Source organism: Poecilia reticulata, chromosome 14, assembly GCF_904066995.2.
Source record: "Poecilia reticulata chromosome 14, P_reticulata-male-v2, whole genome shotgun sequence".
NCBI lineage: Eukaryota > Metazoa > Chordata > Actinopteri > Cyprinodontiformes > Poeciliidae > Poecilia > Poecilia reticulata.
In genome coordinates, this window is record NC_088843.1 from 21,431,398 (window position 1) to 21,447,351 (window position 15,954).

The following is a 15,954-nucleotide window of genomic DNA, read 5'->3' on the forward strand; positions in this document are numbered from 1 at the left end:
TTGTGCTTTAATTTTTTATGATTACACTTAATTACGCATACATACAATAGTTATTTCAATTCAGTGACAAAGTCAAACAACTTCAGGATTTTTGCCAGATGACATTTGTTTCAACATACTTCCTTTGTTTTATAAATGTCATCATATATTAGACAATGTTACTTACTCATATTCTTCTGCTTTCTCCTCGATTAATCCCTTCATCAGTGGTTTCTTTGCTTATATGGATTCTCCACAACAGAAAAACATTGAAGTATGAATTATTGGTCTTAAAAACCTTTTAACATAATTGTTCCTACATTTGAGATATGAAAACTGTACATCATACATTCATTCATTCATTCATGAAGACCTTGACAAAAGCTAAACTTTTCAACCACTGACTGCAACAGCTTTATGTTTTAGTTGACAGTCTAGATGGCCCAAAAGCATAGATCTGATAGTATGATCTCTAAGACCATAAATTAAAGAACTCAAGCATCTGGGGAATATAATCATTAATATATACAGAAATTTATGTAACCGTATAAACACAACAGTTTGAACTATTTTTATAAGAGCTATAAGCATTGGGTTGTAAATAGTTGAGGACAAACTGAGGCATAATTGCACCAAATGTAGCATCAGTGTTTTACGAGCCTTCAAGGCTGAAGCTTTTCCTGTAGATGCTGACCTGGCTGCTATTATTACACCAACGTAGGAAGAAATGATTGCCATGGCTGCTGAAGCAAACAGGAGCCCAGTGAAAGCATTATCATACATTTTAGACCTCGATCCAAGCAGCATATTGAATTCATTGCATAAATTTGTCATTTGTAGACTATCTAGGTCTTTAAAAGGAAAATCCAACAGCAATATAACACGAAAAATATTATGTAATGAACTGGAAGTCCAAACTGCAATAATTGCCAGTCTCGTGTTTCTGATGGTGACGATCATAGCATGTCTCAAAGGGAGGCAGACAGCTACATACTGCTCCAGAGACATCACCATCAGCGTTAGAGGAGAGATTACATTTGTGATATTTGCAAAAACAGTTAGCATTCCACAAACCGGATATGTTAGTGTAATTCGACAAACAGAAAGTAGAAACAGAACTTGACATACTGCTAACTGTGCAGTATCTGCTATTAGGAGGTTAAACAGGAGAATATAACGACAGGTGTCACAAAAAACAGATTTACTCCTTAAAGTGAACAACATGGTTCCATTAATGAAGAGAAACACACAGGATGGGATTGTGCATAAAGTGAAAGTGATCACTCTTTCCAGAAACTCCTGATATTGCAGCTCAACAGAGATGTTAGTCTGAGAGACATAGGACATGGTACAGGAAATTTAAAACGTCCAAAAGTCAATGCTTTCCAAATTGTAACCTAGATTATTTCAACATGTTACGTTTTATCTTTTAAACATAGATATGCTTAAGAAAATCTCACAAAGATGTGTTACCTGTGCATCTAAATTGTGAACTAAAGGCAGAGGCAGTCTGCAGGGTTTGCTGCTCAGCTTCATATTTAATATATGCATTGTGTTCTCATCTAATTTTCCTGACACGTCATATCCCAGCATGTGACCATACCACTATGTTATTCAAGTTCTTATAACTACATATCAGAAGAATTTCAGTGTAAATTAATATGATGAATTAGAAAACATATTAAATCGCTTAAATGTTTTATTTTTGCTGTATGTTACCCCAGTTGGAGAACAATACAGAAATGCAACATATTGTATAAAAAGTAAACTCTATACCAAACACCTTGTTATAACCCTTTGTAGTAACCATTACATTTAGATGGTACATTTTACCACATTTTCTTATTTTTGTTCTGTTTTATTCACTGTTCTGTAAAGAAACTAATGGGCTCAAATATCTTCATTCCGTTACCCTCTTTCTAATTTTTTCTTAGATTTAAGAAATTTCCTTTTATGTAATGGTAGAGGTAACATTTTCAAGTCATATTTTGTTTAATCATATTAGTGGAGTACAAGTACAAATGCATGTTTATTAACACTAGGTTTATTTGTGATTCTATTAGTGGGTCATTTCAATACGGTCAATCTATTTCATATTAAAGTTTCACTATTCTGACCCATAGATATTTTTTTATACCTCCATGAAAGTATTCCATAAGTGGAAGTCGTGTTGGTGGACAAGTAGGTGTTTTATCAAGTAGGACTCGAGGTAAGTCTTTTCAGAAGGACTGTTGGAGAAGTCGTGACGGGATTGACAAGTAAGTCAGGAAGTGAAAATCAGAACTGTAGAAGGAGATGGGAAGGTGAGCAGCAGTCCAGGAGTGACTCATTCACGGGACAAAGGACTGCAAAGGGGAACACAAACTCCACAGCTAAGAACTATTGGTAATTTCAGCAGCACACAGTGAACACTGAGAAGGCCTCTTTTCAAGATAAAGGGTGTTAACCATCTGGTCTCATGGATCAACTCCTCGGTTAGGTACATGATTGCTCCTGATGAGGAGCAGGCGGAGATTTGTGTTCTTTCATAGAAGTGACAATTCAGTACTGTGCGGTCTGTCAATCTACTTTTCTGTGAAATAAAGACAATAAAAGGATTCTTTAAAATCTTTAAAATTAAAATACATGTTTGTCTTATTTTTGCAGACATAAACATGCATAGAAAGTTTTTCATTTGAATTCAGTATAAAGATAAAAGTTTTAGTCAATTTCTTTCAACACGTACTTTTATAAATGTCATGATCTGTTAGACAGTGCCGTATTTGCAGATTCATCCCAGTCTTATTTGTGGTCTTGTTGATAATATTGATTCTTCACAACAGCAAAACAATGCATTAAAAATAACCCTCAAAAACATTTTCACTAAATTTATGACACTAATAAAGCTGATAACTATGTAACTGTCTTAGTTTCTTTCACAGTTATGAAGACCTTGAGAAAAGCTGAACTTTCAACCACTGACTGCAACAGCTTTATGTTTTAGATGACAACCTAGATGGGACAGAAGAATAGGTCTGATAGTATGATCTCTAAGGCCATAAATTAAAGAACTCAAACACTTGGGGAATAAAATTATTAATACATAAAGAAATTTGTGTAATCGTAGAAATACTACAGTTTGAACTATTTTTATAAGAGCTATAAGCATTGGGTTGTAAATAGTTGAAGACAAACTGAGGCATAATTGCACCAAATGTAGCACCAATGTATTACGAGCCTTCAAGGCTGAAGCTTTTCCTGTAGAAGCTGACCTGGCTGCCATTATTACACCAACATAGGAAGAAATGATTACAATGGCTGCTGAAACAAAAAGAAAACCAGTGAAAGCATTATCATACATTTTAGACCTGGATCCAAGTAGCATTGTGATTTCAGAACACAAATCTCTCATTTGTAGACTATCTAGGTCTTCAAAAGGAAAATCTAACAGCAAAATGACACGAAAAATATTATGTAAAGAACTCAAAGTCCAAACTGCAATAATTGCTAGTCTTGTGTTTCTGATGGTGACGATCATAGCATGTCTCAAAGGGAGGCAGACAGCTACACACCGCTCTAGAGACATCACCATCAGCGTTAGAGGAGAGATTACATTTGTGATATTTGCAAAAACAGTTAGCATGCCACAAACCGGATATGTTAGTGTAATTCTACAAACAGAAAGTAGAAACAGAACTTGACATACTGCTAACTGTGCAGTATCTGCTATTAGGAGGTTAAACAGGAGAATATACCGACAGGTGTCACGAAAAACAGATTTACTCCTCAAAGTGAACAAAATGGTTCCATTAATGAAGAGAAACACACAGGATGGGATTGTGGACAGAGTGAAAGTGGTCATTCTTTCCAATAACCCAACATCGTCAAACTCAATAGAAATGTTAGACCGAGGCAGAGAGACAAAAGACATTTTGCAGAATATTTAAAATGAGTTGAAAATCAATCTGAAAATGTTTTCATATTCCAGTTCTTACAAAAAATGTACTCTCCAAAAACCCTTCAAAAAACTTCAGCTATCCAGGTACCCTGCTGCTAAATGCATGTTAGCATCTCCAAGTGGGGAAATCTTGCTCTGTGGTGTTTCCTTTGCCTCACTGTTTATTTATGTACTCTGTACTCATTTGACTCTCACTTAATGCATCACATGGCAAAATGTCATCAGATTAGTAACAAGGTGATGCAATCCTCCCCTTTATTTTACACTGAACCATGTTTATTTTTTTCTATTTACAGTAAATGCCATGGTGTAAAATGGAATATATTTGCATTTAGTATTCAATGTACTTTGTCCAGACCCAATACTTTTGACTATATGTTGTGGGACATTTTAGGACTATTTTAATGCCAGTCGGATATGTTGAAACATGAAGCCAGTTTTTCTCTAATCAACATCTTATTTCCTCACAAATCTGATTTTGAGATTTCAATATTTCTTTATTGCTTGGTTTTACGGTAACACTTTGACGGGGTGTGCATACAACTGACATGACACTCATAAACGTGACAGGACCTGTAACGAACATGAATTAATCTTTATTAATGTCTGTTGTCACGAAGTGTCATTCGGTAAATAATGACACTTTTAATGCAAAGTTGGCACTTTTAATGGACTTTCAAGGCAACTTTTAGAGCAAATTTGCATTAAGTGTCATTATTTACCAAATGACTTCATGACAACAGTCATAGACATTCATAAAGACTCCTTCATATATATAACAGCTGTCATGTCATGTTCATGACAGTCATGTCAGTCTTATGCACACCCCGTCAAATAAAGTGTTAACGGTTTTACTAACTTTGGCCACTGGTCAGTTGTGACTTAAATGACTGAAGGTCTGCACTCTTCTACAATTTTAATGCTTCTTTAAACAGTAATGTCTTACAAGGGAACTCTAGGGATGACTCTCGTAGGCACGGCAACGTCTGTCTCTTCAGCCCACTGTGGCCCTGAGGGCCTCTTCTCCTACTGCTGGGATATTGTCCACCGATGTTTGATTAGTCCGTTTTCACTATATAGCCTTGAATTGGTCAGTTTTTACTGCAGACATTTTCAACAATTGGAGCCTTACAGGTAAATGAATTAATTGGATAGTTAAAATTCATCAGATTCTTTAATACTAATACACAGGTTTCTCTTGTCCCTCAGATGAGTTTGTCCTTTAATCATGGAAGCTTTAGCGAAAGTTCAAGCTGGAAGACTCCACCCCTTTCGTTCGCCCATCGACGTCATGCTCATCTCCGACCTCAGCGCTGGACCTCACCCGACGCGTTCAATCAGCAATCAGGCTCTGCATAAAAGGATCCACACCCAAGCCGTCAGCTGATTCCCAACTGCATTCAACTCACCACCTTCCCTTTTCCACCCACATCCTTCAGCTCTAGGATGGCACCCTTTCCCGACCACCACCACCAGTGTCGGGCCCCGGGGGAGAGCATCCCTAATCAGTTATCGGGATGTTCATCGAGTTCACATCAAATCTCAGCTCAAATTAGCTGCCGGGGTCCGAGCGCCAAAGAACTGTTATTCATTCCTGTCATTAAATCTTTTAATTGTTCCCTTTTGTCCGTCTGAGTCTCTCCATATTGAACTCCATTGAGTTCTACATTAAACATGGAACAATCTCACCCTTTCTCAAGTTAGTCAATTGTATATGATTTATATTATCTTCAAAATCCTTCACAAACATCACAACTCATTCAAATAAAACTATTTTCCTTTAATATTTAATTAATAAATGATTGGCATGGCTAATTTTTCATTCCAAAAATTAGGTATCTTTACAGTAAAAAAAAAAAAAAAAAGGCGTGTTCATAAAACCAATTAGCTGAAAGTCATGACCTTGTTTAGCAGTTCCATAGCAAATGTGGCTATGTCATAGGCAGTAAAACATTATAATCAACAGTGAAAAATTAACAGACTGAAATAAGACGCAAAAAGAATATAGATATCTATGCAGCACCGGGAGAGAATAAATTGCAGTCCTAGGCTTTCAAAGTATGCAAAAAAGTGGATTTTGGATAATATATCCTCTTTAAAAGAAATATATTTCTATAAAAACAAGTCGAAGTATTTTCTGTTTAACTCATAGTTTCTCACATCTGCAACAGCAAACAATATAAAGTCTTTTGACTCTGAGCCCTACAACATGCAACTGCTCAGAGTGTTAATACTTTTATGTCTTAATTATACACTTAATTAGTTGTTACATTGAAATAAGGAATGATTGCACCTAATTTTCACAGTTTTTATTTACTTCAGTGAAAAATGTAAACACGTCAGATTTTGGTCAGATGACATGTTTCAACAGACTCTCTTTCTTTTATAAATATTATATGTTGGACTTTTAAACCTCCTCAGATTCTGCTGTCCAGTAAGTACACACCTATTGGACAGCCTTTGCTTATATGGAATCTCCACAACAGGAAAACGTTTAATTAAGACTTTAATCTCATTCAGACAATAAAGTTTTAACATAAATTTAACCATATTTCAGAAATCAATACAACAATCAATCAAGTTGATTCAAAGCCACACTTCAGCAACAAGGTAGTTCAGTGTCATAAAAATAAAATCTTTCTAACATTAATAGTAAACATTTCACATTTTTTTCCCAAGTGCTACCGTTAACATCAAATATATTGATTGGTGTGTCATTTATTATTTTTCAAAAGCAACTCTAAACCAGTGGGCTTTTAGTCTTGATTTAAAGGAACTCATTCTTTCAGCAGTTTTGCAGTTTTCTGGAACTTCCTTCCACATTTGTGGTGCATAGAAGCTGAATGCTGCTTCTCCATGTTTGGTTCTGGTTCTGGGGAGGCAGAGCAGAACCAGAAGACCTGAGAGGTTCTGGAAGGTTGATACAACAACAGCAGATCTTTAATGTATTTTGTTGCTAAACCGTTCAGTGATTTATAAACTATCAACAGTATCTTAAAGTCTATTCTCTCAGTGGAAGAACTTTAGAACTGGGCGATGTGCTTTATCTTCTTGGTTTTAGACAGAAAGTCAGCAGCAACGTTCTGTATTGAATTTTTTAGGCAGACCTATGAAGACACTGCTGCTAAAGAATAAACACGTGAGTTTCTCTAGATGAATCTATAATAAATACATTGACTGTGTAACCATCTTTCTTTCACACATATGAAGACCTTAACTGAAGCTGAACTTTTCAGCTACTGTCTGGAACAGTTTTGAGTTTTCGTTGACAACCTAAATGGCCCAGAAGAATAGGTCTGATAGTATGGTCTCTGAGGCCATAAATTAAAGAACTCAAGCATCTTGGAAATAAAATAATTAAAACATAAAGAAATTTATTTAATCGTATAAACCCAACACTTTGAATAATTTTCAAAAGCGCCACAAGCAATGTGTTGTAAATAGTTGAGGACAAACTGAGGCATAGCTGCAAGAAATGTAGCATCAATGTATTACGAGCCGTCTGGGCTGAAGCTTTTCCTGTAGATGCTGACCTGGCTGCCATTATTACACCAATATAGGAAGAAATTATTACAGTGGCTGCTGAAGCAAACAGAAACCCAGTGAAAGCATTATCATAAACTTTTGACCTGGATCCAAGCAGCATATTGAATTCATTGCATAAATTTGGCATTTGTAGACTATCTAGGTCTTTAAAAGGAAAATCTAACATCAAAATAACACGAAATATATTATGTAATGAACTGGAAATCCAAACTGCAATAATTGCCAGTCTCGTGTTTCTGATGGTGACAATCATAGCATGTCTCAAAGGGAGACACACAGCTGCACACCGCTCCAGAGACATCAACATCAGCGTTAGAGGAGAGATTACATTTGTGATATTGGCAAAAACAGTTAGCATGCCACAAACAGGATATGTTAGTGTAATTCTACTAATAGAAAGTAGAAACAGTACCTGAGATATTACTAACTGTGCAGTATCTACTAGAAGGAGGTTAGACAGGAGAATATACCTACAGGTGTCACGTAAAACAGATTTACTCCTCAGAGTGAACAAAATGGTTCCATTGATGAAGAGAAACACACAGGATGGGATTGTGCATAGAGTGAAGGTGATCACTCTTTCCAGTAATCCAACATCATTTAATTCAACAGAAGTGTTAGACCGAGGCTGAGAGACAAAAGACATCTGTAAAATTGAGGCAAATATATTCATGTCACATTTGCTGAAAAACGTAGGCTATCAGATTTTGTTTAAACAAAACATATCTGTTTATTTTCCAAAAACCCCTTCATTTGAAGAAACCTTCAATTGAAATTCAAAACTTGAAAATGACTTTATCAATCCCAAAGAGTTGCTCCAACTTGCTTCTACCCTCTGCAGTGCAATTCTAGAATGAATTCACCTATGTAGGTACCCAGCCACTAGGAGCCAGTTTGCACTTCCATATGGGCAGAGCTTGTCTATAGAGTTTCCTTTATCTCACTTTGATTTATGTCCTCTGATCAGTATACGGTGATGCGATTGTACCTCCCCAACTTTGTGTCAAGTTGGTGAGGTATCCAATAGCTGAGTTTTGTTTAGTCCAGTGTTTCTCTGTTCTGGTCCTCAGGGGCCACTTCCCTGTGTTAGATTGTTCAAACAAGCATTTTCACTTGTTTTCACTTATTTGATCTCTAAATTTTCTTTTGTTAGTATTTTAATTGGTTAGCTTTTAGTTTTTTAGTTTTGTTAAGGTTATCTTGTATGCAAGAAAGGGTACCTTTTAAATCAAATCTATTACTAATAGGTGTAAATCAAAAAAATTTTCTGTATCGTTCCAAGTTTTATAATTTCTCCCTCCCATGGAATTTTAGTATGAAAGCTGTGCACATTTATATACGAAGCCTCTGCTCTGTCACTTTGGTAGAATAAAAGGGTGATTGGACTCTTTAAAATTTATGTTCCTCTTTTTTATTCTTACATTTACAGACATAAATGTATATACCATGTATTTTATTTAAATTCAACGAGAAATGTAAAGGTTTTAATCAAATGACATTTGTTTCAAAAATATTTCTTTTATAAATATGATCTGTTGAACTGTTATGCCTCCACAGATTCTTCTGCTGCCTCCTAGATTCATCCCAGTCTTATTTGTGTTCTTCAAGCTGATATGCATTATACCCAACAGTAACACATTGCATTAGAATTTTCATAGATTAAAAAAAAAAGGGAGGGAAGAAGGGAGCGGGAGATCGACAGGCGGATTGGGGCAGCGTCTACTGTGAAGCGGGCGCTGTACCAGTCCGTCGTGGTGAAGAGAGAGCTGAGCCAAAAAGCGAAGCTCTCGATTTACCGGTCGATCTACGTTCCCACCCTCATCTATGGTCATGAGCCTTTGGGTCATGACCAAAAGAACGAGATCACGGGTACAAGCGGCCGAAATGAGTTTCCTCCGCAGGGTGGCTGGGCTCTCCCTTAGAGATAGGGTGAGAAGCTTGGTCATCCGGGAGGGACTCAGAGTAGAGCCGCTGCTCCTCCACGTCGAGAGGAGCCAGTTGAGGTGGCTCGGGCATCTGGTAAGGATGCCTCCTGGACGCCTCCCTGGTGAGGTGTTCCGGGCACGTCCCACCGGGAGGAGGCCTCGGGGAAGACCCAGGACACGATGGAGGGATTACGTCTCTCGGCTGGCCTGGGAACGCCTTGGGATTCCCCCGGAGGAGCTGGAAGAAGTGGCTGGGGAGAGGGAAGTCTGGGCCTCCCTTCTGAAGCTGCTGCCCCCGCGACCCGACCCCGGATAAGCGGAAGAAAATGGATGGATGGATGGATGGATGGATGGATGGATAAAAAAAAATCACATTTTGACACAATTTTCACTCTAAGACAGTGTTTCCCAACCCTGATCCTCAAGGCACACTGTCCTAAATATTTTAGAGGTTTCCCTGCTTTAACGTGCCTGATTCAGCTGACTGCAGTTCAACAAACGCCTGTTAATCAGTCGATTGAAATCAGCTGGGCTGAAGGAAGGAAATGCCTAAAACATGCAGGGCAGTATTCCTTGAGGACCAGGGTTGGGAAACACTGCTCTACGACACCGATAAAGCTGATGACTGTATGACTGTCTTAGGTTTTTTTCAGTTATGAAGACCTTGACAGAAGCTGAACTTTCAACCACTGACTGCAACAGCTTTACGTTTTAGATGACAACCTAGATGGGCCAGAAGAACATGTCTGATAGTATGATCTCTAAGGCCATAAATTAAAGAACTCAAGCATCTAGGGAATATAATCAATACTATATAAAGAAATCTATATAATCGTAAAAAGCCTTCCCTTTGAACAATTTTTATAAAAGCTATAAGCATTGGGTTGTAAATAGTTGAGGACAAACTGAGGCATAGCTGCACCAAATGTAGCATCAGTGTTTTACGAGCCTTCAAGGCTGAAGCTTTTCCTGTAGATGCTGACCTGGCTGCTATTATTACACCAAAGTAAGAAGAAATGATTGCCATGGCTGCTGAAGCAAAAAGAATACCAGTGAAAGCATTATCATACATTTTAGACTTGGATCCAAGCTGCATTGTGAGATCAGAGCATAAATTTGTCATTTGTAGACTGTCTAGGTCTTCAAAAGGAAAATCCAACAGCAAAATACCACGGAAGATATTATGTAATGAACTCAAAGTCCAAGCGGCAATAATTGCCAGTCTCGTGTTTCTGATGGTGACGATCATAGCATGCCTCAAAGGGAGGCAGACAGCTACACACCGCTCCAGAGACATCATCATCAGTGTTAAAGGAGAGATTACATTTGTGAGAATGCCTAAAACAGTTAGTGTGCCACAGAGAGGATATGTTAGTGTAATTCTACAAACAGAAAGTAGAAATAGAGCCTGAGATATTACTAAATGTGCAGTATCTGCAAGAAGAAGGTTAAACAACAGAATATATCTACAGGTGTCACGAAAAACTGATTTACTCCTCAGAATGAACAAAATGGTTCCATTAATGAAGAGAAACACACATGATAGGATTGTGCACAGCGCAAAGGTGGTCATTCTTTCTAATAACCCATCATCATCAAACACAACAGAAATGTTAGACCGAGGCTGAGAGACAAAAGACATTTTGCAGCATATTTAAAATAAATAGAAATGTTTGATGTCACACTTCCTGACAAGTTTAGTCTCACAAGGTTTTAAAAAATATGCCTCTTTATTGTCCAATAATTTCTTAAAAGAACCATTTGCATATGTAGGTACCCCGCTGCTAGGAGCCAGTTTGCATTTCCATATGGGCAGAGCTTGTCTATAGTTTCCTTCATCTCACTTGATTTATGTACTCTGCACTCATATGATTCTCACGTGATGCATCACATGGCAACATGTCATCAGACCAGCAATATGACGAAGCAATTCCAATTCCCCAACTTTGTATCAAACCCAACAGCTGAGTTTAATTTAGTGATATATTACACTGATCAACACCACATCAATGAGCGTCTTTCCACACCCTCATCTGCTGTTTGCAATAGGACACTGAAGATCTGGAGTAGGCGTGGGTCATCTGGTCAGGGTCCTTGTTGGGGAATGAAATCTCAAGAGTCAGCTGGGTCTGAGACTGGCATTTTGGTTCTCTTTGAATAGTTCAGATTTGTGTATTTTTTTCCTGGTTTTGGTTGAAGGACCACAGGGTTCTGACAGAGATGGGTTTGCTGGGGGTGTGTACGTGGGCCTGGATGGTGCCAGTTGTGAGTGTGGTTTGACTTTGCAGTGTGGGTGAATGGGGGTGAGGTTTGTACTGAGCTGGCACTGTTGGGTGCCTCTGTGTTCATAGAGTGGGATTGGTGGGGTGCCCAGTGCTACTTTGTGTGGCACTGGCTACCTACAGGGAGAGGATTTTTGGAACTTCTGCAGCACTGGTTTAACATTTGTGTGCTCTTTGTGGTGGCCCTGTGGGGGAATTCATTTTGAGGTTCATGGGGGTTGGGGAGCATTGAGTTGTGAATGGTGTCCTTTGGGGAGATGGAATTGTTTCATCCCGAGTCAGCTCTGGATGGGTTACTTATTTGGATCGTGTTGGCTGTTGTTTGGTTGTGTCTCTGGGGACGGGATGGGCGGTTGGTGTCTGAACTGAGGTCGTTTGGGTTTGGGCAGTGCCCAGCCCTGGTCTGATGGGTTGCTCTATTATTATGGGAGCATGGGTGGTCTGCTTCCACCCCAGAATGAAGGAGACTACCACCTGGGTTCAGAGGCTGGTTGCGCCTCTGGAGTATTATTACCTGGACCTGGGAGCATGTATAGGGAGTTGTAAGTGTGTGTGCCTGTTTATCTGTCAGGTTGGGTCTTGGGCTGCCCCACCTTTTGGATCAGGCCCCCCACCATACATGGGGCCTGATTCCCCCCTCATCACACTCTCTGCCAGTGGGTGGGACCTCTGCCCTGGGGTATAAAGCTGGATCTGCTCTGGGATGGTCAGCTGTCCCTGTGGTGTTGTGCCCACTGCTCCCATGTTCTGGGGGATGTTTGGATGTCGTCCACAGGTCATAGGAGTCAGATCTGCGGCATCTTTATTGAACATTCGAATTGAGAAACCGCTTGCTCCCCCAGGTGTTTGGATTCCGGTTTTCACAGATACACTCTGTAGGGCTGCAGTTGGCACGAAACATATTTTGTATTAATTAGAGGTGTGCCGATCAATCGGTCACCGATCATAATCGGGCCGATTTTCGTGAAAAAGTGCATGATCGGTGATCGGCGATCATTGGCTCTTGTTGCCGATACAGATCACCTACATCTCATTTCGCAGCCTGCCTGTGCAGCTGGTCTCCTCTTTCCTTCACACTGCGCAAACGCGCAGCAACAAATCCTAAGTGATGTTGAACTATAACGCACTGAGTGAATGGGGACGTTTGCGTGTTGCGGCGGAAAATTGAAGCACGTCAAAATGCATCAACACAACGAAGGTAATACGACATAAAAACAATGCCATACTTGACGGAGTTTGGCTACATCGAGGCTCACTGCAGTAAAAAAGACATATGGAGGATCAGATAGCAGGTAAAGCAGCGCACCGTTACAAACACTCACCCGGATTAGCATGACAGTCAGAAAGCTAAACAAATTACCCGCAAAATTATTTAAGTCTTCGAGGTGCGATGTAAGACGCTGGTTCTGCTCTCGCTGTTGAACCACTGCTACGTGGTACAGGTAGTAATATTTGACAGACAGAGCGCCGCTGCTGCTCCTCCTGGTAGTGACTCTCACACCGAACCTCTGTTTAAAGCTGCAGCATCTAACCTAAAAAAATACATTTTACATACGTATTAAAACTTTCGCTGTTCTAACATGAGACAGATAATCTCCAAAAAATAATCGATCTCCTCCCTGCTTTGCATGATTACTTCGCTCAGTCAGAATCAGCCACTCAGAACTAGCAGTAATCAGCTAGCCGCCATGCTATCAGGAAGTTTTCATTCAGTAACTGGATTGTTTATTGTAATGGAACCTGTATTTGCCTTTGAATGTTAAGTTTTATACTTTAAATTTTTTGGCAATGTTGAGAGGTTTTATTTTTGGCTCTTTGCATTATTTAGCCTCTTCAGAGCCTTCATATGTTATCAGTCTGTTAAAGATAGTATTACCGATAGCAGTACAATTTGCAGAATGCCTGTTTTGTTTAGTTTTCTTCTTGAAAAAAAAAGTTTTTGTCTAAATTAAGGTGAATTCATGGTTCCTTTTTCCACATAATGTAACCGGTAGTGTTTATGATAAAAAAATTAAAAAAAAAATTATGTGATCGGTATCAGTGATCGGTATCGGCGATCAGCCCTCATGGTTGATCGGTATCGGTATGGGCAGGAAAAAACCTGATCGGCACATCTGTACTATTAATTAGTACCATGTACATTCCAGTGACATTGTATATGCATATGTTGTGTGCCACTGTGGTTTCTCGGTTTGTTTTTTTTCTTTCTCTTATGCAGGTGTAGCAGCAGGCTGTTGTCTTGTACTGTCTTCAAACTTCTTTCGCTCTTCTATTCTGAGATGCAAGATGGGTTCGATGTGTGTGGCTTTCCGCTGGTTGTTACCTGTTTTATCTATGGTGACTCGTTTTAAAAAGACTTAGTTCTTCCCCTCTAACTGTATGAGCAGTTCAAACACTCAGTTGTTTCTTATTTTTTCTTACATTTAGTCAAGTCTTTGGCAAATACATTTTTTTCCCAAAATGTTTACACCAGGCATTCACACCCCATATAATAATAATGTGAGTCGTAGTTGGAAACAGACTCAATAGAGGCCTTTGTCATGATCGTTCAGACAGGTGGTGGAAACCTACTGGGAATTTATACTCATTTCAATAAGCATTTAAAGAGAGAAACATATCACACACGCAGATTCACCGCAAATCAGAAGTTATAAAGGAAACATCTGCAGTGACAAATCTACCCACAGCTTTATACAAATGAATTTTTGTGCGCTGCAGTTTCAGAAATTCTCCCTAGCACAAAATTTCAGTATGAAAGCTACACACGCTTTTATACTTGAGGCTCTTGCTCTCTGTCACATAACTTTGATCCAATAAAGACAATTAAGTGACTCTTCTTTAAAATGTATGTTTATTTTTATAGTTACATTTTCAGACTGGTATACATACTACTGTATGTGTTTTATTAGAATTCAATGACAAAATGTAAACATAACTGAAAGGTTTTAGTCCGATGGTATTTGATTTAATAGACATAAATGTCATAAAATGTTGGACTTTATTCCTCCTCAGATTCTTCTGCTGTCTCCTACATTCCTCAGTCTTATTTATGGTCTTTAGTTTATATGGATTATTCACAACAGTAAAACATTGCATTAAGACTTTTTGTTCATTCAAAAAATAACCTTTAATACAATTTTCACTATATTTAAGACACTAATAAAGCTGATTATGATTGTGTAACAGTCTTTATTTCACAGTTATGAAGACCTTGACCGAAGCTGAACTTTTCAACCACTGACTGCAACAGCTTTCCGTTTTAAATGACAACCTAGATGGCCCAAAAGAATAGGTCTGATAGTATGATCTCTAAGGCCATAAATTAAAGAACTCAAGCATCTGGGGAATATAATCATTATTATATACAAAAATTTATGTAATCGTATAAACCCAACACTTTGAATAATTTTCATAAGCGCTACAAGCAATGGGTTGTAAATAGTTGAGGACAAACTGAGGCATAGCTGCACCAAATGTAGCATCAGTGTTTTACGAGCCTTCAAGTTTGAAGCTTTTCCTGTAGATGCTGACCTGGCTGCTATTATTACACCAACATAGGAAGAAATGATTGCCATCGCTGCTGAAGCAAACAAGAGCCCAGTGAAAGCATTATCATACATTTTAGACCTCGATCCAAGCTGCATTATGCGATCAGAGCATAACTCTTTCATTTGCATACTGTCTAGATCTTCAAAAGGAAAATCTAACAGCAAAATACCACGAAAAATATTATGTAAAGAACTCAAAGTCCAAACTGCAATAATTACCAGTCTCGTGTTTCTGATGGTGACGATCATAGCATGCCTCAAAGGGAGGCAGACAGCTACACACCGCTCTAGAGACATCACCATCAGCGTTAGAGGAGAAATTACATTTGTGAGAATACCTAAAACAATTAGTGTACTACAGAGAGGATATGTTAGTGTAATTCTACAAACAGAAAGTAGAAACAGAACCTGAGATATGACTAAATGTGCAGTATCTGCAAGAAGAAGGTTAAACAGGAGAATGTACCGACAGGTGTCACGAAAAACAAATTTACTTCTCAGAGTGAACAAAATGGTTCCATTAATGAAGAGAAACACACAGGATGGGATTGTGGACAGAGTGAATGTGATCATTCTTTCTAGTAACCCAACATCATCAAACTCAATAGAAATGTTAGACTGAGGCTGAGAGACAAAAGACATTTTGCAGCATAATTAAAACAATTACATTTTGATGTCACATTTCTTGAAAAATTTTGATTCTAATAGGTTCTAAAAACCATACCTGTTTATTTTTC

The 15,954-nt window shown here is 38.5% G+C and overlaps 5 protein-coding genes across 5 annotated transcripts; all 5 read right to left on the reverse strand.

Moving 5' to 3' along the window:
* Window positions 1-22: 22 nt before the first annotated feature.
* LOC103459854 (odorant receptor 131-2-like) lies at window positions 23-1,855 on the reverse strand. Its single transcript, XM_008401779.2, has one exon. The coding sequence runs from the start codon at window positions 1,324-1,326 to the stop codon at window positions 373-375; it is 954 nt and encodes a 317-aa protein (XP_008400001.2). The 5' UTR covers window positions 1,327-1,855; the 3' UTR covers window positions 23-372.
* A 97-nt stretch (window positions 1,856-1,952) lies between these two features.
* Window positions 1,953-4,548, reverse strand: LOC103459928 (odorant receptor 131-2-like). Its single transcript, XM_017303016.2, has one exon. The coding sequence runs from the start codon at window positions 3,887-3,889 to the stop codon at window positions 2,930-2,932; it is 960 nt and encodes a 319-aa protein (XP_017158505.2). The 5' UTR covers window positions 3,890-4,548; the 3' UTR covers window positions 1,953-2,929.
* A 1,775-nt stretch (window positions 4,549-6,323) lies between these two features.
* Window positions 6,324-8,432, reverse strand: LOC103459853 (odorant receptor 131-2-like). The gene has a single exon (XM_008401778.2). The coding sequence runs from the start codon at window positions 8,133-8,135 to the stop codon at window positions 7,149-7,151; it is 987 nt and encodes a 328-aa protein (XP_008400000.1). The 5' UTR covers window positions 8,136-8,432; the 3' UTR covers window positions 6,324-7,148.
* Window positions 8,433-10,004: 1,572 nt separating this feature from the next.
* LOC103459927 (odorant receptor 131-2-like) lies at window positions 10,005-11,072 on the reverse strand. Its single transcript, XM_008401866.3, has one exon. It carries the CDS (start codon window positions 11,027-11,029, stop codon window positions 10,070-10,072), a length of 960 nt encoding a protein of 319 aa, XP_008400088.3. The 5' UTR covers window positions 11,030-11,072; the 3' UTR covers window positions 10,005-10,069.
* Window positions 11,073-14,531: 3,459 nt separating this feature from the next.
* On the reverse strand, window positions 14,532-15,954 carry LOC103459852 (odorant receptor 131-2-like). The gene has a single exon (XM_008401777.2). The coding sequence runs from the start codon at window positions 15,857-15,859 to the stop codon at window positions 14,900-14,902; it is 960 nt and encodes a 319-aa protein (XP_008399999.2). The 5' UTR covers window positions 15,860-15,954; the 3' UTR covers window positions 14,532-14,899.